Source organism: Takifugu rubripes, chromosome 5 (assembly GCF_901000725.2).
Source record: "Takifugu rubripes chromosome 5, fTakRub1.2, whole genome shotgun sequence".
NCBI classification, from domain to species: domain Eukaryota; kingdom Metazoa; phylum Chordata; class Actinopteri; order Tetraodontiformes; family Tetraodontidae; genus Takifugu; species Takifugu rubripes.
In genome coordinates, this window is record NC_042289.1 from 13,002,259 (window position 1) to 13,027,685 (window position 25,427).

The window sequence follows — 25,427 nt, forward strand, 5'->3', positions numbered from 1 at the left end:
GCAACAGTTGTCCTTGCGCGTATGGAGAGATGCTGCCACCTCATAAAGCGAAAAAACTAAGGTTGCTTGATTGCCATTTTCGGCCGCATATTCGATGGCCTGCAGTTTAAAGTAAGCCTCATTCATACGCGTCTCGCTTGACCGGTGCCATTTTAGGGGATCCTTATGCGTAGGTGTGCTGCTAATCGATTGGCGGAGCGTTTACCGTAGTGCACCCACCAAAGGCACACAGCAGATTTTGGAACTCAGTCCACACACAAGGCACTCCATATTATAAGGCGCACCGTCGATTTTTGAGAAAATCTCAGTGATTTAGGTGCGCCTTATAGTCGTGAAAATACAGTGCTTTCCATATACAGTTGAAACACAAAGAGTGGTAGACTTATATCCTGTATAGGCCTTAAGCTATTTGAACTTTATTACCACCTCAGAGTTTAGGATGTTTTTATTGTGCCTGTGCGCTATATTGTTTGAAATCTGCTTTTCTACACATAGGATAGTGAGAAATGCAATTTCGATTCCTTTGTATTTCAAGTACATGCGAAGAAATTGACAAAAAGATATTCAATACAAATCTGAACCAGTTCACTCAGTACATTTACTGTAGGTACAGTAAAAGTACATTAAACAGTTTAAAGATATGTCATTATGAAATTCACAATCTTGCAACACTTGGCACGATGCAAAATGATGGTTCCAACTTCATCTCAGGTGTGAGTGTTTCAGGTCTGTTTCCGGTGTGTGAGTTCCTGGTAAATACTGTGTGCAGGTATTTTAGAGGAACCGTTCCTTTTTCGACTGACGTCACCCACTTGAACAGTCTGGAGTCTGAACTACAACTGTAACTACTAAAGATCACCTCATGCTGACCAGAGATTTTGAGGCCAGTGATTACATTTCTGTTGGACTGAAACTCAGAGTCAAAAGTTTGACAATCTAGAGCAGGGATCGGCAACTCGCGGCTCTGGAGCCGAATGTGGCTCTTTAGCGCCGCCCTAGTGGCTCCCTGGAAGTTTTTCAAAAATATGAAAATGGAAATTGTTTTAATATCATTTCTGGAGGAGGAAAAACGTGACAATCATTCTTAAAGTTTTCCAATGCTGTATAAATGTGTATAGTGATCCCTCGCTATATCGCGTTTCATCTTTCACGGCTTCGCTGCTTCACGGATTTTTTTTGCGAGTCGTTCATTGCAGTTCTCAAATATAATCGAAGGTGGCATATCCGTTTATAAAAATCTTCTTGCTCAGAAAAAGAAAGAGCGCCAACAACTACCCATAACAATGTTCTTCTCTCGGAGAAAGACTCCTGCGCCAGTAGAAACAGACGCTCCAGCGGAGCGGAGTCAGGACGAAGAGGCTCAGCTGCGACCGTGAAATACGCGAGTGACAATGTTTCCAATCTTGTACAGTATTACTATATTAAAATTATTGTTTTAAACAAAGTTTGGTCTTTAAAACAGGTTTTGATGTTTGGTTTCATTCTACTGTTCAGTATTGCATTGTAAAATAATTTAAAAAAATAAAGTTGCTACTTCGCGGATTTCACTTTTCGCGTGTTACTTTTGGAACGTAACTCCCGCGATAAACGAGGGATCACTGTATAACAAATATTTAATTTCAACATCTCATTATAATGGAAGTTAAACTTCAAGCCCCATCGTACAGCAGAGCGGTTACGTGGTGCGTCATTCTTTCCAGGATGCGCTGCGGGGAAAATAAACATTTCATCATGAATGCTCATTATGCATTTGTAGCATTTTTCTACTCAGTCACATAATCTGAAAAACATTGATCTTATCGCTCCAGAGTATTTTGGATTTAAATACAATTGGGAATATTCATATTTCAGCCCTCATTTATATTTGGAGGCAGTTTTCTAATGAATGACTGGGAAACCGACTTGTAAGGAAGTTTACATTTACCACAGGAACTCAGGCCGAGATACTAAACTAAGGCATCGGACAAATATAGTTTAGATGTAGGGAAGTTCACCGTTGAAAGATGTGAAAATGATTTGACTCATTAAAAAGACTGACAGGAAAAAACAACATAACCATTAAAATTGTCTTTATTTTTACTACATGGCCAGCAAGTTGATGATGAAATACTAATTGATGTCATTTGATGTCCAAAATCTTGGAGACGAAAATAGAAATTAGGCAGATGTCATGTTACAGGTGTACTCTGAATGACCATGAGGCAGTAAATCATGGTAGAATGTTACAGTATCACAGAGCAGTGAATCAATTATAGTGATTTTAGTCCACTTCCTCAATGGTTGGCCCCTGGGAGCTGCTCCAGAGAGTTCTTGGCAGCGATTTTCTCCCTCTGCTGGTCATCCTCAGCTTTCTATTTGTCGGCATCCTGCACCATCCTCTCGATCTCTTCTTTGCTCAGACGGCCCTTATCGTTGGTGATGGTGATCTTGTTCTCTTTGCCGGTGCTCTTTTCCACCGCAGACACGTTCAAAATGCCGTTGGCATCGATATTGAAGGTGACCTCGATCTGCGGGACCCCTCGGGGAGCAGGCGGGAGGCCCGACAGATCAAACTTGCCCAGGAGGTTGTTGTCCTTGGTCATGGCTCTTTCTCCTTCATACACTTGGATGAGGACCCCCGGCTGGTTGTCTGCATAGGTGCTGAAGAACTGGGTCTGCTTATAGGGGATGGTGGTGTTGCGTTTAATCAGGGATGTCATGACTCCTCCTGATGTCTCGATACCCAGCGACAGAGGGGCCACATCCTGCAGAAGAAGATCCTGAATATTACCCGACACATCTCCTGTCAGAATGGCGGCTTGGACGGCGGCACCGTAAGCCACCGCCTCGTCTGGGTTGATGCTCTTGTTCAGCTCTCTGCCGTTGAAGAAATCCTGCAGGAGTTTCTGGATTCTGGGGATTCTCGTGGAGCTTCCGACCAGGACAATATCGTTGATGTGTCCTTTGTTCAATTTGGCATCTCTCAGGGCTTTCTCCACGGGATCCAGAGTTCCTCTGAAAAGGTCACCGCACAGCTCCTCAAAATGAGCCCTGGTGATGGAGGTGTAGAAGTCGATGCCCTCAAACAGTGAATCGATCTCAATGCTGACCTGGGTGCTGGAGGACAGGGTTCTCTTGGCCTTCTCACAAGCTGTGCGCAGCCTCCTCAGGGCTCTCTTGTTCTGGCTGATGTCCTTCTTCTGCTTCCTCTTGAATTCCTCCACAAAGTGGTTCACCATGCGGTTGTCAAAGTCCTCTCCACCCAGGTGAGTGTCTCCAGACGTGGCTTCGACCTCAAAGATACCGTCTTCAATGGTCAGGATGGACACATCAAAGGTGCCTCCTCCCAGGTCAAAGATCAGGACGTTGTGTTCTCCAGACTTGCCATTGTCCAGACCGTACGCAAAGGCTGCAGCCGTCGGCTCGTTGATGATCCTCAGGACGTTCAATCCGGCGATGACGCCGGCGTCTTTGGTCGCCTGTCTCTGAGAGTCGTTGAAGTACGCCGGGACCGTGATGACGGCATCAGACACCTTCTGACCGAGGTAGGCCTCTGCGATCTCCTTCATCTTCACCAGAACCATAGAGGAAATCTCCTCAGGGTAGAAGCTCTTTTCCTCTCCTTTGTATTCCACCTGGATTTTGGGCCTCCCTCCATCTCCAACCACATTGAATGGCCAGTGTTTTATGTCAGCTTGAACGGTGGGATCCTCCAATCTTCTCCCAATCAGTCTCTTAGCATCAAACACGGTGTTGCTGGGGTTCAAGGCCACCTGGTTCTTTGCCGCGTCCCCGATGAGCCTCTCCGTGTCGGTGAAGGCCACGTAGCTGGGGGTGGTCCTGTTGCCCTGGTCGTTGGCGATGATTTCTACTTTTCCATGCTGGAAAACCCCCACACGGGAGTAGGTGGTGCCCAGGTCGATGCCAATTGCGGTACCTCTAGCTCTGGCCATCTTGATTACTTTTTTTTACCTATAAAAGTTGATACATAAAATTAGGAGGTAAAATTTGAAAGTAACTGCAGCCGTTCAGGGTTAAAAGAGGCAGAGTTTAGATTTAGGAAGAATTTGTTCATTTTTCCAACCTAAATATTCAAGTTATTAAAATATATAATTCTATATATACTGTATATAGAGCAGAATGATGTGGCAAGAATTTACAAACAGTAGCAATTAACTAAGGAAGATAGGAGGAGTTAGAAGTAGATAAAGTTTTTCTAATTGATCTGAGTTACCTACATATGGAGGTTGTTGAATGTAAAAACTACAAGTTAACCCCCTGCACTTTAATTATCTTTGTATGTGTATCTGTTTCTGTATTTGTTCCATTGTTTGATTGATCTTGTCAATAAAATTATGCAGTTTCTCACCAGGTATAAAAAGAATTACTAATCAACATGTTTTAGTTTTTGTGAATTTATACACACTCTGGAAAGACATCACCTCGTGTTAGCATTAATAAGGATTTATGATAACAAAAAAAAGGAATAAATATTTTATGATTTCATTTTGCCTTTTGCCAAATCTCAAAATCACAAATGCATATTTCCCAACAATGAATGTATTTACAATTAGAAGCTGTTCAAACTACTCACATCTCTACTTGTGATGTAAATGGACTTAGTGTGTGTGTGTGTGTGTGTGTGTGTGTGTGTGTGTGTGTGTGTGTGTGTGTGTGTGTGTGTGTGTGTGTGTGTGTGTGTTTGGGGGGGGTGCATGTGTTAAAAATGTGGGTATGCTCAGAAGTGGTATGGCGCAGATCAGGCATGACATGCACTTTTAAAGTACTCCCTGTCCTCTATATAGTACACTCAATAGTGTGTACACCATTTTGTACGGTTGTCAGAATGTTGCGTGAGGATCACTGTGTAGTGAACTCATGTATTACATCATGCATTGTGAAAAATAGGGAACAAGTAACGCCCCTAACCAAGAAATATATCCCATCATACTTTGCAGTTGCACACGGGAAGCTAGACATGATAATCAGAAATGAATAAATTAAATAATGACAAGATCGTACAAACAAAAGACCAGTGAGTGTTTTAGATGTCTTAAGTAGAAAAAAATAAAATGATTCGCCCAGCACTGATGTCAATCTGGTTCGTATTTAGTATGCAATATAACTGGAAAACAGACCAAGTTAGAGGTGGATTTGCTGATGCTGTCTGGGTGTGACTTGTAGTAATTGCAGGTTACAACACATTATGTCTGTCCCAACAGGTTTCTTGTGTAGAGACATTTTTTGAGCCAAGACAAGCAGCCTGCTTTGTGAACTTCCATCCATCCATCCATTCTCTACCGCTTATCCGGGGTCGGGTCACGGGGCAGCAGCCTAAGGAGAGAAGCCCAGACTTCCCTCTCCCCAGCTACCTCGTCCAGACCTCTTACAAAACTGGGAATATTAATGAACCAAATATTGACATGGGCTTTTTAAAGGTTTTATTCGTTTAAACTATTTTCGTTGTACAGTGCAGCTTTTTCGTATTCAGAGATTGTGATGTAGCAATGTCGGTCTGGACAGAGCACTTTAGAACACTCGGTCTCATTCACAAACCTTTCTTACAAACAAATTTGTTCTTAAGTCCCATTTACGAATATTTTACGAAGATTGTCATGATTTTCTTCTCATCCTGGATTTATGCGTAGGTAAGAAGAAATCTTACAAACACTCAGGAGTACTCTTACGCATATTTCAGTGTCGACATGTTGGCATGGTTGTGTTTTCTTCTCTTGTGCAGTTCAATAAAATTCAATATTACAATGATAATTCGGTCATATTTAATTATTTCCTATTTTTGGTGATTTACAGAGAATTTTAAAATTATGTAAATGTGCCAATGACTTAACAATCAACCAAATTGGAAACCATGCCATCAAGTAACCCCCCCCACCCTATTTATATGTGGTACTTCTCCATCCAAGGCCCGCAAAACAACGGCATATTTATTGCTGCTACAAGATATTGCTGATCGGGTCCCAAGAAGAGAACGGATGTTTTGTGATCATATAGATCTTTTTTCAGAGAGTGATGAATTCCTCTTTGGACGCTTCAGACTCCCACAACTGGTCCTGATAGATCTATGCAACCAGTTGGAGCCAGCACGTCGGAGCCACACACTTCGGTCCAACCCTGTCCCCCCGCATGTGCAGGTACTGTCGGTCCTCGGCTTTTTGGCTACAGGGACATTTAAACGAGAGCTGGGAGACAGGGTGGGCATATCACAGCCATCCATTAGCGGCCTCTCCCTTGTGTCTTGGATTAAATAAATCAACTGGCCACACAATATATAAAGTTTCCGTATACACCAGAATATCAGGTCACAGTCAAAAGAGGATTCCATAACATTGCTGGCCTCCCGAACACCATTGGTGCAATAGACTGCACCCATGTACGCGTCAAGGCACCCTCTCCAGACCCCTTCTCATACCTCAACCGCAAGCAGTACCATTCCATAAACGTACAACTCATCTGCGACGCCAACAACCACTTACTAAACGTGGTCTCCAGGTTCCCAGGAGGAGCACACGACTCCTTCATTTTTCAAAACAGCTCCGTGGGAACACACCTAGAACAAGGAGCAGCTGGTGACGCATGGCTCATTGGTAAGTATCTTTTATATTATAATTTCTCTCAAAACTGTCTTTTTATTTGATTTTATCTTGATTTATTTTATTAGGGGATCGAGGATATGCCCTGGCTCCCTGGTTGTTGACACCACTGACCAACCCACAGACTCCACAGGAAATTTTATTCAATCAGATGCATGCGCGCAGTACCTCCACCTCTGAACTACCAAAGTTTTTTTTCTCCTCACCTGCTGCGCTCCACTCGACTTCTTTTTTGCTTTGGGCATTTTGCTGCTTTTTGCTCTGTCTACAGGGCCCTGCTGCAGTTCCTTTTATGGGCATTAATGGGCGGTTACTTATGCTAATCGTATGTTAATTAGACTTACCTGGCACACTCAATTTACGAGTAGATGGCACTCATCAATCTCGGAACAGGCTGCAAACAATTCTGAGGCTTACGAGCGCGTTGATGAATCTGACGTAGGGTTTTCTTATGGAACTTCTAAAGAACAACTTAAGAAAGAATCTAAGAAGATTCTTAAGAACATATTGGTGAATGAGGCCCACTGTTCTTTGCTTCACGGTTAAATGAACAGAAGAGACGGACCTTTCGAATTTTAAAGGTTTTTCTTAGACATCTTAATACCTTAGAAGGGTGCGGTGTTCACACGCCACGTTGCATGTTCACAGACTTGTGTCACACCGAATTCAATTTTTTGATAATTTACTATAACTTAGCAGCAGAAATGCATAAAAACAACCCGTACAAATTACTGAAACACCAGTACCTACTTTGAAGATAAGAGTGTGGCGATAGGAAGGACTTTTCCAGCCGTCGGACCCTCTTGGTGGTTTCCGTACACTCGGAGATGCCCCTGGCGCAGCCGGTATTTATGACTTTTCTGTCTCCCGCGAGGGCGATGCTTGAAGTAGCCCGTGGACCAATCACAGAGCAGCGCGCGGGTGTGGCCGTGGAAGTATTTTCGGGGTTCTGTGGTCCGATGAACCGATCCAGCTAAATTCACATGAAAAGTGAATTTAAAGAAGTACATTCAGCCATTTCTTTCCGCTGCAGGAGTATCTATCATGTATATTTGCATTATGAAGCGTGCGCGTGGCAGATATAATGATGGTGTAACGTTACTTCCTGTTTTACATGTTTGGTACATCATGTACTTTACTGATTTTTTACTGTAATCTTGCAACCGAAATACTGTATGACTTTAGTATTTACTTTGGGTAGTAAGAAAGGTTTACAAAAACTAAAATTTCATCCAGTTATACTCAATTTTTAGACAAAGAACACAGAGTGCATCTTACATGGTGTAACAAGGTGCAAAGTTAAATCTCGACAAACAACAGTGTTTACTTTAGCTCCAAATGAAGCGAAACCTTTTTAATGAGAGAACGCTTTCTTGTATAATTTTCTCTGAGCTACACATCTACTAATGACGTGGTTCTATGCAAACGTTTAATACCGTTTTACCAAAACAAACATGTTCTAACAACATCACCCTCATAATATAACGAGATAAATGCAACAGTATAGTTAATGTAACAGGAATGTAACGTTTGGTTTGTTTAAAATGAAACGATGTCATTTTCTTGGAGAGCTGGTAGTGAACCAGCCTGACCAGTCGGGTCACTTTAAGGTGTCTGCTGATGTTTTACAACAGGGCGTCGCCATGGTAATCCGATACCACACCTGGGGGGCTCTAGAACGAATTCTTTCCTTAAACCTGTGCGACAAGGAAGCTACGGAGAACAGAGAAGAAGGGTTTTAAAAACATCGGGTGGTTGTAATTAAAGTGTCTGTTAGTTTTAGATTTCTGCTTAATGCGTATAAAAAATGATGTTTCACGTCTACTTCCGCATTAAAATGCACCACTTGCTGTCAACTTCAAGCACGAGAAACATTTTTTAATCTATTTCAATCGACCATTACGTCACAAACGCTTTAACAACTCTAATACTGCAGAAACAAATTAATCATGGAGGTGATGAACGCGAATAAAGTGATCTGCATATTTAATTAGAATATTCTATATTAGAATATTTTATCATACATATCACGACACACACGTGGAACTGCAGGTACGGTAAATGATGTCCAGAGCAGAGACCAATCGGACCAGAACTTTTCAACTTCAGTCACAGCAAATTGACTTTTAATAAACTTTACCTATTTATTGGGGTTTTGTTTGTTTTCACTAAATTGTTTACATTTTTTGTGAAATCGAAATTTCCAACGGTGGCTTTTATTTCCCCCTGCTGTCAGTGTGGGGAAGGACACTGACATTGTTACGATACATGGTGGTAGCGGACCCGAACGCAGGCCAGGACACAGTGGTGGGGAGGTCAAAGGCTTTATTTACAGGGAAGGGGAGCACACATTAACAGAAACAGTCCTCCTGGACCGCAGGGGAATCGGGAGGCAGCGTCCGCCCGTCCCAGGTCCATCGGCGAGTCCCCAAACCAGACGTAGTCCCCCTGGACTGCCGGGAACTCGGAACACCGGTGAGTCCTCAACACGCTGCAGTCCTCCTGGACCGGCGAGGACTCGGGATGCCGGCGCAACACGCTCGCCTCACGAACGTCCTCCTAGACTGCAAGGGGAGCAGGAGCGGTCCTCCAGGAGACATGGAACAGGAACAGGATCGGCCGTCCAGGAAAACCGGGAGCACGGGAATAGGAGCGGCCCTCCAGGGCAACAGGAACAGGAGCCAACACCAAGGAACCCAAACACACTCCCTACACGAACAGACACCCCGGCACTGACAGGCAGGCACAACCTGCTTAAATAGACAGCAAGATGTAAATTGCCTACAGGTGCGCCCGCCTGCAGTGCCAGCTCCACCCAATTGTGCTCAACACCACACCCTGCAGGCCAAAGACAGACAAACCAGAAATCCCAACAGACATGACGGGACTGACGACTGATTCACGTTTATAAATGTCATTACTTTGAATACACACATTAGATTTACAATATTTGTGGGACTTGCAAATGATTACAATGAAAACAAAATATTTTGGTACGCTAAAATAGTTGATATTTTTGCTCTGCCATATTTCTTCTGAGCTCCTGGTTGACATAGTCAAAACAGATTGCTTCATCACAATCACCTACTACAGACGTAGCTTACCGTATTTTCCGGACTATAAGTCGCACTTTTTTTTTTAATAGTTTGTCAGGGGGTGCGACTTGTACTCCGAGGCGACTTAAATACATTCCAGAATTTCACATGTTCGTTATTTTTACACTGACAACCACAAGAGGGCGCTCTAGGCGTGTGTACCTGTGGAATGAGTTCATTTAGCGACGCAGAAGAAGAAGCGGTGCTTCGTCTATGGAGTTAGACTTGATTGTTTGGTCAACTTGCTCGGATGTTCTTTATGCTATCGTTATCTGAATAACTATTAATATGTTACGTTAACAAAGCAGACACGTACTCAGTTCGTTGTGGGTCATGCAGCTGAATTGGTTACGTTAGCATACCGTAACCATATTGCTAATCCATGCTAATTGCCTTTCAAGATTAAATGTATGTTCTTGGTGTCGGATTTTATCAAATAAATTTTCCCCCAAAACGCGACTTATAGTCCAGTGCGACTTGTATATCTATTTTTCTTCTTTATTATGCATTTTTTGGCTAGTGCGACATATAGTCCAGAAAATACGGTACTTATGTACCTTTCCATGCAGGTGCATCAATTCTAAACTGCCCCAGTCTAGAAAGGAACTAGCATTTTTATTCTTTATTGCTGAAAGATTGTTTATTGTTGATGTTGGCCCGAATGCAGCACTCCAGCCAAAGAGCCGTTGTCCTTTTGCCTTCTTTAGCTCCATGATTCTGTGCAATGATTCCATGATTCAGAGATTACTTAAGCCTAAAGTTATTCACACTCATGCTTTAATGGATAAGTGCAATGTGGTAATGTTGACAAGGCCGGTGTTACGTTTTATTAATGCGCTAGTCAATACGGTTTGGACTACCGAAAAAAGCAAAAGCTCAGTCACTGAAATGCTAACTGATAAGTAGGGCTGTCAACTGAAGCCTTAGTAACCAAAAACATGGCATTTCTGATGTTAAGGTGACTTAGAAAATTGCGGACTTTGTTAAAAGCAGTTACAAATGCAGTCAGGGTGACAACAGCAAGGAGAGGCAATCCGAAAAGTAATTAGAGATGAAAAAATGCAGTAATGCATGAATCATTTAATTCAGATGTATTACATAAGTCTAGTTTTCCCAAGTAGATGGAAATGTATGAAACATTTCTTGAATAGCCTTGCATTCTTATATCAGTCAGTACACAATTTTGTATCTCTTCTTTGCTCAGGCAACCCGTATCCTTGGTGATCTTGTTGTCTTTGCCGGTGCTCACATCCACAATGCCGTTGGCATCAATGCGGAAGGGGACCTCAATCTGTGAGACCCCTTGGGGAGCAGGTGGAAGGCCAATAAACTCAAATTTGGTTGTTGGTTGTTTTTTGTGGCCATACTTTTTTCTCCATACACCAGAAAAATAGATTTATGATCCATCAAGGGTGCTGGAAACATTCTGACTGCAGAGACATTCTGCCAGTGGACCACAACCTAAGAGAGCATCAGCAGTTACATAAACAGCACATGTGTTGTGCATGATGCTAGGCTAACACCAGGTTTAGCGATGAGTAAACCTCAAGCACCAACCAGTAGTTTTTCAGGGGGAGCTCTTAGTACCCACCCTGGAGCAAGGACTACACTAGGCCCCGTAAACGTTATTGTAAATCCTGGCCCTTCAGGGGAGGTTCCTGCAGTGCAGACACACCAACAGTTCAGGGCCTCCTCAAATTACCCCAGATTCTTATAGCTGTCTGCTTTCAATAATCCAGCTGCCGCCCTGCAGACCAGACCACACAAGAGGCAGCTTTGGCAAGACTGTCTGGTAACTCTACAAAAAAGGATGCTTGCCGCTCAATTTGGGGCTTTAAAATAGCCAATGAAAAACAGCAGCATTGCCTGTTTCATCATGGATCAATTGTGGTGCCACAGCAGAAGCAATCATTAAAACTATAACAGAAATATCTGGAAACCTTCTTACCTACTTTTGAAGATGAGAATTTGGAAAGTACAAGCTGTCCAACAGTCAGTTCTTCTCTTGAAGCGTGTTGAAGAGGCTTTCCAGGAGACCTCTTATCTCCTGCTCGGGCCTGGTGTCACAAACCTGGAGGGTTAGTGTCAAAGTAGGGAGTCCACGGACAAGATAAAGCAAAATAAATGTATTAGTGATTAAACCTCAACCCTATTCCAAAACAAACCACAGGAGGTTATTATTTATTTTTCCGGAGGAGAGCTGCACAGACAGGGCACAGTCAGGACACAGCTAACAACAGCTGGACAGCTCGCCCCTTAGATCCCCTGAATTTCACCCACAGGTGAGACAACTCAGCCTGACGACATGTCCCAAGCTCCACCCAGCGAACACACAACCAGTGTGCAGATAGAGGGGGCAGGTCATCACGCTGGCCCATGGGCCAATCACAGAACTCTCCACAAGTGTCGCCTGAATTATTATGAAATTGTGTGGAGGTTGTACATCATGTTTGCTGTTTAATAGGAATTTTGTAAGGTTACTATATTAGATTAGATTATTGCACATGTACAGGTACAGAGCAATAAAATGCAGCTTTGCATCTAACCAGAAGTGCAAAAGAAGCAGCAAGTACAGATACAGATAATTAGTTAATAAATACAATATGTGCAGTATTTACATTAAATGCCTTAAACTATAAGTGCAGAAACTATTTACATAAAGCTAGAGGAAAAGTGCAAATGATAAATTGGGGATGTGCAGATGAGAAAGTGCGTGAGTGTGCAAATTAAGTTTAAACAGTAGCCATGTTGGTTACTAAGCTAGTGCGTTATTGTGTAAATTGCTGTAGTGTAGTGAGATGTGGAGTGTGAGAGTCAGCGGGAGTTCAACAGGGACACGGCTCTGGGGAAGAAGCTGTTCCTCAGTCTGCTGGTCTGTGTTCTGAGGGTTCTGTAGCGCCTCCCAGAGGGCAGGAGGGAAAACAGTCTGTGGGTGGTGTGGGAGGAGTCCTTAATTATGCTGCATGCTCAATGCAGGCAGCGCTTCCTATGGACATCTCCGATGGCAGGAAGTGGAGTCCTTGTGATGTGTTGGGCAGTTTTCACCACCCTCTGCAGAGCCTTGTGCTCAGCAATAGTTTCCATACCAGATGCTTTCTATTGTACAGCAATAGAAGTTCACCAGGACAGCTGAAGATAGCTGGTTCTTCCTTAGTGTCCTCAGGAAGAAGAGGTGCTGGTGAGCCTTCTAGGACAGGTCCTCTGAGATGTGGGTCCCCAGGAACTTGAAGCTGGAGACACGCTCGACGACCATCCTGTTGATGTGGATGGGGTGATGTGTGCCTCCTCTCGCCTCCCTGAAGTCCATTATGAGCTCCTTGGTCTTGATAGTGTTGAGGAGCAGGATACTGTTGGCACACCATGTGGTCAGGCGCTCTACCTCTTCTCTGTAGGCTGTCTCATCATTGTTCCTGATGAGACCAATCACTGTGGTGTCATCTGCAAACTTGATGATGGAGTTGGATCCATGTACAGGTCTGCAGTCGTGGTTGAAGAGAGTAGAGGAGGGAGGAGTTGATGCCCAGGTCTCCACGTTTGGTGATCAGTCTTGAGGGGACGACAGTGTTGAAAGCTGAGCTGAAGTCAGCAAACAGCAATCGTGCATATGTGTTTGTGTTGTCCGGGTGTGTGAGCACAGAGTGCAGTGCTGTGGAGACTGCCTCATCCATGCTCCTGTTGCTGCGGTAGGCAAACTGGTGTGGATCGCGTGTGGGTGGGAGGCAGTCCTTCAGGTGTGCCAGGACCAGCGGTCGAATGGTTTTACAGATGGTGCTCTGGAGATGATTATGAAGATTACATGCTGACAGCTGGAGTGAGACTTGTTGTGCTGACTTGTTTTTAAAGTCTAGAACAAACAATATAATGCTGACATCGAGGGTTGTGCAGTAGGTTTGGTATTTCCTTTACTCACCGTTAGGGGGCACTGTAGTGCAGAATCAAGTGTTGCTTGTGTGAATGTCAGCGCCATTTTCTTTTAAGGAAAAAAAAAACAACCTCACCAGCCACTTTATTAGGTTCACCTTGCTAGTAAATGGTTGGACACACTGTTGCCTTCAGAGTGGCTTTTATTCTTTGTGGTTTACTTTCAACAAGGAGTCGGAAACATCCCTCAGAGTTTTATGTCCATATTGCCATGACAGCATCAGCGGTTGCTGAGAGATGGTTGTTGTGTTGTCACCAGTGGTTATTCGAGTCGCTGTTTCCTTTCTATCATCTGGAACCAGTCTGGCCATTCTCCTCTGACCTCCCACATCAACAAGGCACTTTCATCCACACAACTAGCTCGCTGATAGTCTCTTTCTGGAACAAGTCTCCGTGAACCCTGAAGATGATTGTGGGTGAAAATCCCAGTGGATCAGCAGTTTTTGAAATACTCAGACCAGCCTGTTGGACATTAACCACCAGCCACATTCAAAGTCACTTAACTCCCCTTTCTTCCCCATTTTGATGCTGGTTAGAAACATCAGCAAGTCGTTTTAACCACGGCTACATGCTAATGTGCAAGAAGCTGCATGCGATCGGCTGATTAGTTATTTGTGTTAAGCAGCAATTGAACTTGTGAAACTAATAAAATGGCTAAATTTGGATACAGTTCCTGCAGTCGAAAATAAGCGACACACCTAACCCAGATATAAACCTGTTTTGTCTCTTTATTTGACCTGGAATGAAGAGGAAGCAAAGTACCATCATAAATAGTTGACTTTGCCCGTCAAATTCCGGAATTCACGAGTTGATTGCGTTTATCTGTCCATTCCCGCCTCTGACGCAAACAAATGAAGCAAGACATGTACTCAAAACCAGAGTAACCTGTTCAGCTTCAGCCGAATGTCGTGCAGAGGTGAGATTTCTAGTCAGCTGAACATTAACAGGGCGTTTCTGAGGTCAAGACATTACTCCGGATTTGATGGTAGTTACAGTCAAGGTTTAGTCGTGTCTGCCTGCTCGAGACTCCGAAGCTCAAGGTTAAATGATGATCAAGCTATTGGGGTTTGTCCTGGTCACTTTAGCAGCCTCAGGTGAGTCTTTCTCATCCTTTCCTGTTGTCGTCAGTTTGAGCTGAATAAGTGGCTCGACTCTTGTGTTTAGATCTTTGTAAAGTCATTTAGGATGTGGAATTTACCAAGGAGTTGGTGTTGATAGGACTTTTTCTTTTGACTGCCTTGAAATTTACCCGAACATTTTGTCTGTGTGTTTCAGCTGAACTTTGTCACATTTGTTGTTTAACAAAAAGATTTGACATTAATGGGTGGAAATAGTGACTAATCTCTTAATTTAACCTGTCTCTTACTATCCTGCGCTCACAACATCCTCATAAAGAAGATTTACTATTTTAAAGAGCAACCTTTTCCAATGTAGCTTTTTAAAAAGGAATTTAAGAGAAACATAAAAGATATTGTTTGTCTTCCTTCCAGGAAGCAACGCACAGCTTGACGGTAAGTTATGTCCTCCTTTGATCGCCTTTCCTTCATGTGTACACACACACATACATACACACACACACACATACACATAGACACACACATACATACACACACACATACATACACACGCACATACACATACACACACACACACACACACACACAGTGTATGCAGTGTGTGTATATTTATAATTTCGGTGTAGAGTTGATAGATGAAACTTCACCGTGATTACACGGCTTTTCTCCATCTTCCTGGTTTGCGGCTGCTACTTCAAACCTCAGGTTTAAGCGGCGATCCTCAGTGAGACGTGACTAATTTGTCTTTTCGGTCCAGTTTGCGGCATCGCACCACTCAACACCAGGATTGTGGGAGGGGAGGATGCTCCTGCGGGAGCTTGGCCATGGCAGGCCAGTCTGCACATTAACGGCGGGCATTCCTGCGGGGGCACCCTGATCAACAACCAGTGGATCCTGACGGCAGCTCACTGTTTCCAGCGGTGAGTTCGGATCCCTTCCCATGACTTGCACCTGCGGCAGCGTAGGTGTCGCGGGCAGATAAGCGCCTCCTCCTGAAAGTCATGAGGAGAAACAAGATGACAGAGACAAAAATAATTCACCCCACCCACGCATGTTTTCCAACTACCGGAGTTGTGCCCTCATGTTATGAGCAAGTTGTGTCTTTTCCCTCAGAACCAGCACATCTAATGTCATCGTATACCTGGGACGGCGCTTCCAACAGCAGCCGAATGAAAACGAGGTGTCTAGGAGTGTGTCTGAAATCATCAACCATCCCAACTACAATAGCCAGACACAGGACAATGACATATGCCTGCTGAAGCTCTCCACACCAGTCTCCTTCACCAACTACATCAGACCAATCTGTTTAGCCGCCACTGGCACCACGTACACAGCTGGATCAAACGTCTGGATCACTGGATGGGGAACCATCAACAGCGGCGGTGACGAGAACCTCTTTTATTCCCATTAGCAGCAGGAGAAACAGGCCGGTAGGGCCAAGGTCGATCAAAGTTCCCCAGTCTCAGTATCACGTTGACGGAAGAAAACCCGCCAGTGTTAACAAAAGGCTTCCGCTTCATTCCAAACATGTTGTTTTAAGGAAGTGCTCATTTCCATGAGCGTCATTTGGTTACAAACAGCAAAACAGGTTTTTAAGCAACTTTTATAATCCGAGTTGTCCTAACAAATGCAGAGTCCTTCCCTAAACCACAATATTCCTGATCCCGCTCTTTTGTTTTGCCACGCAAACCTGCATATTAGTGTGCACCCACGTAGACTTGTTGCCTAAACCAGACATTTGAAAATCTGTTATTCTTCCACTTATTCTGTTATTAGTATGTTCTTCTTCTTCCTGGTGATTGCGACAGAAACATGGCCCGTCATCTTTTTTGTTTTGACAATATATATATATTTTTTTTAAAAAGCATCTCGAGTTTCAGTTCGACGTGTCTGTCACTTAATGTTCCGTGAAAATAACCTGTTTTGCTGCTACTGCATGTTTAGAGCAGTTTCTCAACATACCAGCAAAGACAGTTTCATTAATTTGGACACGTTTTGCTGTTGAGTTAAAGTGTTTGATGGTGCGACATGCTGCTCTCGTGGGAACAATCGGACCATTTCAGGTCTGGATAAAAGTGCTGGTGGTAATCAGGATCTTTTCTTCTTCAGTGAGCCTCCCGTTCCCTCAGACGCTGCAGGAGGTGACTGTTCCTGTTGTCTCCAACGCCGACTGTAGCTCTGCCTACAGTCTCACAAGCAACATGCTCTGTGCCGGGAGAGAAGGGAAAGATTCCTGCCAGGTGAGTGAAGGAACACACAGGATGCAGAGGGGTCATTCCAAACTGGTGAATGGCTGTTGCCATCAGATTGAAAGGTGAAAAAAAAAAAAGACTCCTTCACGACAACTGGTGGAACAGTTGTGATAAACAGACGGAAAGTTTGCCTGGTTTGACCGGTTCTGGCGCTTGATTGTCATCATTGTGGCCCAAACCCTTTAGGAATGGTCTTTAGGGCTTCTAGACTAGTTTGGCTTCTCAGTAGTTTGACTTAACCACATGCCGACAGGCAGACTTGTCATCTTGCTCTCAAAGGGCCTCTAACTTGTTTCTTACTATTTGACTGAAGAAAAAAAAAAAGAGTTTCACTGGAATTCATTGGTAAAGTTGATGTTCCCATGTTAACTTGTATGAGCTTGCTCACGTCTTCTGTGTTTCACCTGTGCAGGGGGATTCTGGCGGCCCGCTGATGACCAAAAGCGGCTCACGGTGGGCCCAGGGTGGCGTGGTGAGTTTTGGCAGAGGCTGCGGTCTAGATGGTTTCCCGGGAGTCTACTCACGAGTGTCTGAGTACGAGTCCTGGATCAACAGTCGGATCAGCAGCAACCAGCCGGGCTTCATCACCGTCACCTCATCGTTGACCTCTGCAGGCTCTCGGCTGGCTTGTCTCTACGTGGCAATGCTGTCCGTCATCCAGCTTCTCTTCTCATACTTTGTTCTTTCATAGGAGACAAACACAACAAACGATAAAATCTAAAGGTGAAGGAGGGCCTGACTCTAACCCAAAATGAAGGAAATAGTCTATGTAAGCACAATATACTGTATGATTCATAACGTTTTAATACAATTCTTTTTCCTGAATTAAATGCCAGTAAATGTTTTTAAATATACTCTTTAAATCGACATCTTGTTTCCTATATAATAACATACTGACACCAGAGCATTTTATATTTTTGAAACAAAGTAAAGTTTTTTCTATAATCAGCATGCGGAGCAAGTTATACCATGAAAGGTTGTGATTTTAACAATGACATCCTTGATTATGGGAACAACATCTGTTTGCACTGTATGTCAAAGTTTACAAACGATAACCTGTGAACAACAGTGAAATGTCTGACAATGACTTTATTTGTATTTTTGTTTATTTGTGTGTCTTTTGTTTGCACTGACAAACCGTAGCTGGTAACATATGAAGGCTTTATAGCCAGACTACTTTAGAATAAAGATGTTTCAGTTTTGAACCGTCTTTCCTTTCTTTTGTATAATGAAAATCAAACAGCATAAAAGCACTTTACTGAATTTTACTCCTGACGTGAAACGACTCAAAAACCTGGAGCAGTTGATCTTTTAATATTTAAGATATTTACTTTAATTGTTCAATATTTAAGTAGAAATAATATCAAAGTCAATAAACGAAGGTTATTGTGATATTATTTGTTATTTTGATACAAAGATGGTAGAATTCATTGATCCCATTGGACAGAATGTTCACGAGGTGCTTTCTGATTGGCTGGCTGACCGGAAGTGTTAGAACGACCAATTGTTTCCAAAACGTAAGGAATGTGCCCGGAATTTGCTGGGTTTTCGTCTTTTTTTTGTTAATTCGGTTAAATTTGATGGACCATTTGGATGGAACATTTAGGGGTTTGTCTAAAGTTTGTTGTCTTATGTCTCATCGTCCTAAAGGCAGAGGAGCCGTCAGGAGAATGGTGAGTTTTAAACTGACAGGTTTATACCTTTATAAGCCATTTGTTACAATACAGAACGGACACGAGTTAGCTTCGATATATACCGATTTTCCTGAAAAGTCTTTTTTTTTTAAACGATTTTAACTTCCACCAGTGCCTTCCTGATAACGATGTTTTCTATCTTTTTGTGTCACGCTGTGCGCGACTATTTCTTGTCAAAACCCCCAAGAATCTTCTCAAACTGATTCATGTATGTGCCAAATAATATGATTCGTTGTATATTTACTCATTAATAACAAACGTAGTTACATTCCTGAGAAGTGATTTCCTGTTTCCTGTTTCCAAGAGAGCCGCGTGACACAAACACCGGAAATAAATTCTCTTTTAGACCAATAATTTAAGCAAAATATCATTTCATAACCACTAATCATGATTAAGGTTTTACCACTTTATTGATAAGGACCCATTTTAAATACTTAGCAGTCAAAATCTTCAAGCATGTAAAACTGTTGCTTTTTTTAATCCACTTTTCTGCCTGAATCTTTCTGCCTCTCTGTGTTCAGGTCTTTATATTCCACCGACAGGCTGCAGGATGAAGGCGTTTGCAACATTGACGTTTTGGACAGATCACAACTGTCACATCAACAGTTCATTGAAAGGTTAACTCCACATTTCCCACAGTTGATCTATGTTCTTCACTGATTTTCAATTATTTATTTTTTTAGAATCAGAACTGATTCACATAGGGTTTTTCAGAGTCGCGGTTAAACAAAGAGCCGAACCTCTATTTTATTTTTAAAATAACTGCAGTACGTCTTCCGACGCCGAGTCAACATCCTGGTGATTAAAATAAATCTTAAAAATAATCTTATCGTGGAGAATAAGAAGGAAAAGCAGTGACATCATAACTTGAGAAAAATATACGATTTCCAGATATTTTTTTAAGAACAACTTTGAAAGAGACTGATCCAGCGGAACGATTTTCAGCATTTAAGCAAAATGTTCTTTTCTTGGTCAGGTATGCCTACAGGAGGCCGGTGATCCTCAGAGGTCTGACTGACAACACGGTAGGTTCTTCAGCTGTGTTGTTTTCACCTCATCACAACAGTTATTTTCACAATTCCTTGACAGAAACAACTGAACTCTCTCTTTATTCTAGAAATTCAGGTTTTTGTGCTCAAAGGCCAGTTTGCTCACACAGTTTGGAGACCGGACGGTGGAGCTCAGCACAGCGAACACACACTCTTACAAGAAAGGTGTGCATGTGGATCTCAGCACACTGTTTTTCCTCCTGTGTAGTTTTTAACTCGCCACCATTATTTTGTTCTAGTTTATGTCACCTTTCGGGAGTATGTGGGGGGTCTGCTCAGGCCTCAGGCTCCGGAAGCCCTTGGCAGCGGTGGGTGGAATGACACGTTACAGCACCGTCAGCGCTCAGTTTAACAAGTGCTCTTCATCACTACATGTCAAATTGTCAGAAAGGAAACGACAACTTGCCTGTTTCTCCAACAGAAACTCTCTATTTCTTTGGAGGCAACAACGTGACAGAGTGGAACAGTTTGTTCCAGCACTACGAGTCTCCTCCATATGTTCTGCCGCACAGCAGCAGAGCGTACAGCTTCGGGGTCGCAGGTCAAACAGCCTTCCTTTTCTCACCATTTTCACGAGACTTCCAAATCATCTCCCGATTGTCGGCTCACGTCCGTCACATGAAAATCTCTGGCAATTTTGCCCCCCAGGCCCTGGAACTGGAGTTCCCTTTCACTGGCACGGTCCTGGATTTGCTGAGGTCATCTATGGAAGAAAGGTGAACGGTGACCTGGATGTTTGATTCATCAGATTCACCAGTCAGTCTTAAGCATGGCTGAAGGATCATCTTCTGTTCATACAGCGCTGGTTCTTCTACCCACCTGAGCGGGAGCCTCATTTTGACAGGAACCGCACCACCCTGTCCTGGGTGACAGAGGTTTACCCCAACCTGCCCGAGGATGAGGCTCCTCTGGAGTGTACCCTGAGACCTGGAGAGGTAACCACACATCTCTTGGAACATGGATACGCAGGGTTTTATTATGAGGACACTTCTGCAACATCTGAGGACAGATTATGGTCTGAAGATGGTCCGTTTCTTTCGAGCTCGTTTCTTCCTAACGTCCCCACTAGATGGGGTCAAATGTGACGTAAATGACTAAACTCGTCTTGAGGGAATACCAATATTGCAAATTATAAATATGATTTTGATCTTTCTTGCATTCTCCTGGACTCTAATGTCCTATTTTCTGCAGTGATTTAATATGAGGTGCTGTTTTTCCCCATCAGGTGCTGTATTTTCCAGATCTCTGGTGGCACGCCACTCTCAACCTGGACACGAGTGTTTTTATCTCCACCTTCCTTGGCTGAGCCTCAGATCTCCACTCCCAAAAATAAAATAGTTTTATGTTCCAATTTGTAGACTTTTTTTTGTGGGGATTGGTGACAGTTGTGATTGTTGTGCCATAAATTAACTTAATAACAATACTGTTATTTTCAAAATCATCTTTTTACTGGACTTTGAGGAGAACACAAGACAAAGCAATCGAGACATGAGAGAATTTTATAACCATTCTTTAAAAGTGAAAAAACAAGTAGGTAAAACAATGAGTTTGCATTTATATGGGTTTCTCTGATCATTTGGAACTACAGGCTCATGTTCACACTTGATTTCATTTCAGTTTGCGTTTTGATAGTATAAAACACATCAAGATTTAGGGGTGGAATGAATATGGACACTTTTAGAGAGTCTGATGCCCCGGACAATGACTGGTCTCAAAGTGACATTTCTGTCAGACTTGGGTGGTATCTAGTCCGAAAACCCAAGATTAGCCATCACCAAATATGAAACTTTGCATATTCCTAATGAATTAAAGTGTTAAATTCATCCAGCAGGTGATAAGTTAGAGTCTCCGTCCGAACTTTCGCTGCTTTTCCAGAAAGTTCCGAAAGAGACCAGAACCGTCGCGTATTTTTGAAAATCACACCGGAAATAGAAACATCATTCGCTGCTCTCATTGGTCAAATATTAATGACGTCACTGTAAAATAAGGTTGCTGGAATGATACGAGTCGGACCGGAAAAATCAAAACATTTGTCCTGGACAATAAAAGCACGGAAGATAGGATTAATCGCTGCTGTTTTATTTTGAAGTTAACAGCAGGAAACCGACATCAACACGGAAGGAAACTTGATGGTTTTAGTAACGAAACGCCGAGAAGGAGCCGGCAAGTGTCCACAGATGCTTTATAAAGGAGGAAAACTGCAGAAACGGATCAGATCGCAACAGGAGAGCCGGAGAACAGAAAGATTCTCTTCAGAACACACGTCGAACGCAACAACTGTGAGTTCTTCAGCACTACTTTTATTTAATTCGGTGCTTTTTATTTATATTAGTTTTCCGTAGTAATTAAGTGAGATTTGACGGGTTTTATCTGACAGTTTTTATTGAAACAGATTTAATGTCTGAACACACACGTGTTTTAAATTTGATTAAATTCTAAATGCATGAGTGGAACCTGTCAGCTGTTTTACACTTTAATTTCTCTTCATTGGCTGGTTTCATTATTAACGTTAAACGTTTGTAACTTAAACTAGATCAATGCTGTGTTGTTGCGATTTTTTTTCTTAATTAACGTGCTTAAGGGATTTATGAATATACTTTATTATCTTGTTGAAGTTATTAATTTAAACATTAAACTCTTAAGAAAAACTAAATCTATTTAAAAGAGAAACGTCTCCAGTAACTTTACCCGAACTTAGTAATTTATAGATAACTTGTTAAAAGAGATTTCGATTTTGTTTTATTTATTTTTACTGACATTTTTTATATTTACTGAATCTTAAACTTTAATTTGACTTTCCACACTGGCCTCACTTTGACTGTGATCTGTGAAATACCTGCTGTGAATCAGGGCTAAATTTCTTCAACATGTTTCTAAACTCGTCTTTGACTCTTTCCCAGACACCAGTCTCCAGTGCAAATGTCTGCAGCTAAAAGTTTAGCGATTGGCATCGACCTGGGAACCACCTACTCCTGTGTGGGGGTTTTCCAGCATGGAAAAGTAGAAATCATCGCCAACGACCAGGGCAACAGGACCACCCCCAGCTACGTGGCCTTCACCGACACGGAGAGGCTCATCGGGGACGCGGCAAAGAACCAGGTGGCCTTGAACCCCAGCAACACCGTGTTTGATGCTAAGAGACTGATTGGGAGAAGATTGGAGGATCCCACCGTTCAAGCTGACATAAAACACTGGCCATTCAAGGTGGTTGGAGATGGAGGGAAGCCCAAAATCCAGGTGGACTACAAAGGAGAGGAAAAGAGCTTCTACCCTGAGGAGATTTCCTCTATGGTTCTGGTGAAGATGAAGGAGATCTCAGAGGCCTACCTCGGTCAGAAGGTGTCCAGCGCCGTCATCACGGTCCCGGCGTACTTCAACGACTCTCAGAGACAGGCGACCAAAGACGCCGGCGTCATCGCCGGATTGAACGTCCTGAGGATCATCAACGAGCCGACGGCTGCAGCCATCGCGTACGGTCTGGACAAAGGCAAGTCTGGAGAACGCAACGTCCTGATCTTTGACCTGGGAGGAGGCACCTTTGACGTGTCCATCCTGACCATTGAAGACGGTATCTTTGAGGTCAAAGCCACGGCTGGAGACACTCACCTGGGTGGAGAGGACTTTGACAACCGCATGGTGAACCACTTTGTGGAGGAATTCAAGAGGAAGCAGAAGAAGGACATCAGCCAGAACAAGAGAGCCCTGAGGAGGCTGCACACAGCTTGTGAGAGGGCCAAGAGAACCCTGTCCTCCAGCACCCAGGCCAGCATTGAGATCGATTCACTGTTTGAGGGCATCGACTTCTACACCTCCATCACCAGGGCTCGTTTTGAGGAGCTGTGCGGTGACCTTTTCAGAGGAACTCTGGATCCCGTGGAGAAAGCCCTGAGAGATGCCAAAATGGACAAAGGACAGATCAACGATATTGTCCTGGTCGGTGGTTCCACGAGAATCCCCAGAATCCAGAAACTCCTGCAGGATTTCTTCAACGGCAGAGAGCTGAACAAGAGCATCAACCCAGACGAGGCGGTGGCTTACGGTGCTGCCGTCCAAGCCGCCATTCTGACAGGAGACACCTCGGGTAACGTTCAGGACCTGCTGCTGCTGGATGTGGCCCCTCTGTCGCTGGGTATTGAGACAGCAGGAGGAGTCATGACATCCCTGATTCAACGCAACACCACCATCCCCACCAAGCAGACCCAGATCTTCAGCACCTATGCAGACAACCAGCCGGGGGTCCTCATCCAAGTGTATGAAGGAGAAAGAGCCATGACCAAGGACAACAACCTCCTGGGCAAGTTTGAGCTGTCGGGCCTCCCGCCTGCTCCCCGAGGGGTCCCGCAGATCGAGGTCACCTTCGATATCGACGCCAACGGCATTTTGAACGTGTCTGCGGTGGACAAGAGCACCGGCAAAGAGAACAAGATCACCATCACCAACGATAAGGGCCGTCTGAGCAAAGAAGAGATCGAGAGGATGGTGCAGGACGCCAACAAATACAAAGCTGAGGACGACCAGCAGAGGGAGAAAATCGCTGCCAAGAACTCTCTGGAGTCCTACGCCTTCAACATGAAGAGCAGCGTGCAGGACGACAACCTGAAGGACAAAATTAGTGAAGAGGACAAGAAGAAGGTCGTCGGCAAGTGTGAGGAGACCATCGCCTGGCTGGAGAACAACCAGCTGGCGGATAAAGAAGAGTACCAACACCAGCAGAAAGAGCTGGAGAAAGTGTGCAACCCCATCATCAGCAAGCTGTATCAGGGAGGAATGCCTGGAGGCAACCCAGGAGGACAGTCCTAGAGCAGCTCCCAGGGGCCAACCATTGAGGAGGTGGACTAAAGTGGCCCTTCTTACCGTCTGCATGGTTTACATGCAACTTCCTTCCTCATGTAGAAATAAATGCAATATTTTTTTACTGAACAGACATACGATGAGATTGATTTGAGATGTTCCATGTCAAGAAATGTTATGTATCCATTGCTGCCATTAATAATTTTTGTTTGTGTTAATGTTATTTATTTTCATGTATGATTAAATCATAGACCTTGGGAATAGGTCACAGAACATTCTTCATCACTAATTTGTTGAGGTTCTACTGAAAATAAACAAGTTATTGATTCTGCAATATCGACAGGTTTGAATTGATTCATTTAGAAGAAATAAAATTTAGCCTGTTGGGTATCCAGGATGCAGGTTTTAACTTTTTTTTTTTTTTTAAACGCCACCTTTCTCGAAAATAGCTTCTTTTTTTTTAGAATTAAGGGACAAAGCAAACATTTTAAGCGCAAACGTAATTTCATGTTTGGACTCTAGGTGGCGCAAACTCCCACGAAATGCTTCTGGAAACATTCTTGTTCTACGCTTTCTTTCTCAACGAGATTATCGCTGACAAAAAAAAATACGTTTGTGTCAAGAAACGTCGATTTATTTTGTGTTGAAAGCTTTTATTGTGACGAAAAAGCCACAGACACACAAACATCTTTAACATATTGTACAAGGATTTAGTTGAACCTACCTCAAAGGGCTGCAAACGCTGCAGATTAGATCATCCTGGTTCGGTTTGGATCCTGATGCTCGCAAAATTAACCAGCCGTTTAATTAGACGGCTCAGGTGTGACAACTAAAGGGGTCGGTCGGAACATCGGGTCCGAGATAACTCGTTCCGGCCACGGCACAAGTAAACTAACAAAAACAAAATGTAAAAAGCACCGAGAAAACTGGAATATTCTGCTGCTGGAATATTCATGAAA

The 25,427-nt window shown here is 43.4% G+C and overlaps 4 protein-coding genes and 1 long non-coding RNA gene across 6 annotated transcripts; 3 read left to right on the plus strand and 2 right to left on the minus strand.

The window, feature by feature from the left end:
* Positions 1-2,052: 2,052 nt before the first annotated feature.
* LOC101071708 (heat shock 70 kDa protein 1) lies at positions 2,053-11,954 on the minus strand. The gene is made up of 3 exons (XM_003978966.3): positions 11,634-11,954; positions 7,341-7,563; positions 2,053-3,951 (listed from the first exon to the last, which is right to left on the minus strand). The coding sequence occupies exon 3, from the start codon at positions 3,930-3,932 to the stop codon at positions 2,352-2,354; it is 1,581 nt and encodes a 526-aa protein (XP_003979015.2). The 5' UTR covers positions 3,933-3,951; positions 7,341-7,563; positions 11,634-11,954; the 3' UTR covers positions 2,053-2,351.
* Positions 11,955-14,499: 2,545 nt separating this feature from the next.
* Positions 14,500-18,137, plus strand: LOC101076928 (serine protease 27-like). Its single transcript, XM_029836957.1, has 6 exons — positions 14,500-14,700; positions 15,097-15,117; positions 15,440-15,602; positions 15,796-16,064; positions 16,792-16,922; positions 17,347-18,137. The coding sequence occupies exons 1-6, from the start codon at positions 14,652-14,654 to the stop codon at positions 17,623-17,625; spliced, it is 912 nt and encodes a 303-aa protein (XP_029692817.1). The 5' UTR covers positions 14,500-14,651; the 3' UTR covers positions 17,626-18,137.
* A 145-nt stretch (positions 18,138-18,282) lies between these two features.
* On the plus strand, positions 18,283-21,028 carry jmjd8 (jumonji domain containing 8). Its single transcript, XM_011621647.2, has 9 exons — positions 18,283-18,607; positions 19,150-19,245; positions 19,605-19,653; positions 19,746-19,842; positions 19,917-19,985; positions 20,099-20,218; positions 20,326-20,393; positions 20,478-20,612; positions 20,903-21,028. Exons 1-9 carry the CDS (start codon positions 18,528-18,530, stop codon positions 20,981-20,983), a joined length of 795 nt encoding a protein of 264 aa, XP_011619949.1. The 5' UTR covers positions 18,283-18,527; the 3' UTR covers positions 20,984-21,028.
* LOC115250031 (uncharacterized) lies at positions 19,707-25,323 on the minus strand. Its single transcript, XR_003888611.1, has 3 exons — positions 25,193-25,323; positions 20,497-20,604; positions 19,707-20,380 (listed from the first exon to the last, which is right to left on the minus strand). It is a non-coding gene; the product is annotated as an uncharacterized lncRNA (long non-coding RNA).
* LOC101073999 (heat shock 70 kDa protein 1) lies at positions 21,861-24,805 on the plus strand. 2 transcript variants are annotated; one of them, XM_029836951.1, is made up of 3 exons: positions 21,864-21,956; positions 22,578-24,193; positions 24,667-24,805. In XM_029836951.1, the coding sequence occupies exons 2-3, from the start codon at positions 22,597-22,599 to the stop codon at positions 24,684-24,686; spliced, it is 1,617 nt and encodes a 538-aa protein (XP_029692811.1). In that variant the 5' UTR covers positions 21,864-21,956; positions 22,578-22,596; the 3' UTR covers positions 24,687-24,805. The 2 variants fall into 2 exon arrangements, with proteins under 2 accessions (XP_029692810.1, XP_029692811.1); XM_029836950.1 differs by lacking the exon at positions 24,667-24,805 and having other exon boundaries at positions 21,861-21,956; positions 22,578-24,660.
* Positions 25,324-25,427: the final 104 nt, after the last annotated feature.

Excerpts from the sequence above, each read along its gene's own strand:
- LOC101071708 (XM_003978966.3), bottom strand. The coding sequence starts at position 3,932 with ATGGCCAGAGCTAGAGGTACCGCAATTGGCATCGACCTGGGCACCACC.
- LOC101076928 (XM_029836957.1), top strand. The coding sequence starts at position 14,652 with ATGATGATCAAGCTATTGGGGTTTGTCCTGGTCACTTTAGCAGCCTCA. Across the intron at positions 15,118-15,439 it reads AAGCAACGCACAGCTTGACG|TTTGCGGCATCGCACCACTC; the intron begins GTAAGTTATGTC and ends TTTTCGGTCCAG. Across the intron at positions 16,923-17,346 it reads AAGGGAAAGATTCCTGCCAG|GGGGATTCTGGCGGCCCGCT; the intron begins GTGAGTGAAGGA and ends TCACCTGTGCAG.
- jmjd8 (XM_011621647.2), top strand. The coding sequence starts at position 18,528 with ATGGAACATTTAGGGGTTTGTCTAAAGTTTGTTGTCTTATGTCTCATC. Across the intron at positions 20,219-20,325 it reads GTACAGCTTCGGGGTCGCAG|GCCCTGGAACTGGAGTTCCC; the intron begins GTCAAACAGCCT and ends TTTGCCCCCCAG. Across the intron at positions 20,394-20,477 it reads AGGTCATCTATGGAAGAAAG|CGCTGGTTCTTCTACCCACC; the intron begins GTGAACGGTGAC and ends CTGTTCATACAG.
- LOC101073999 (XM_029836950.1), top strand. The coding sequence starts at position 22,597 with ATGTCTGCAGCTAAAAGTTTAGCGATTGGCATCGACCTGGGAACCACC.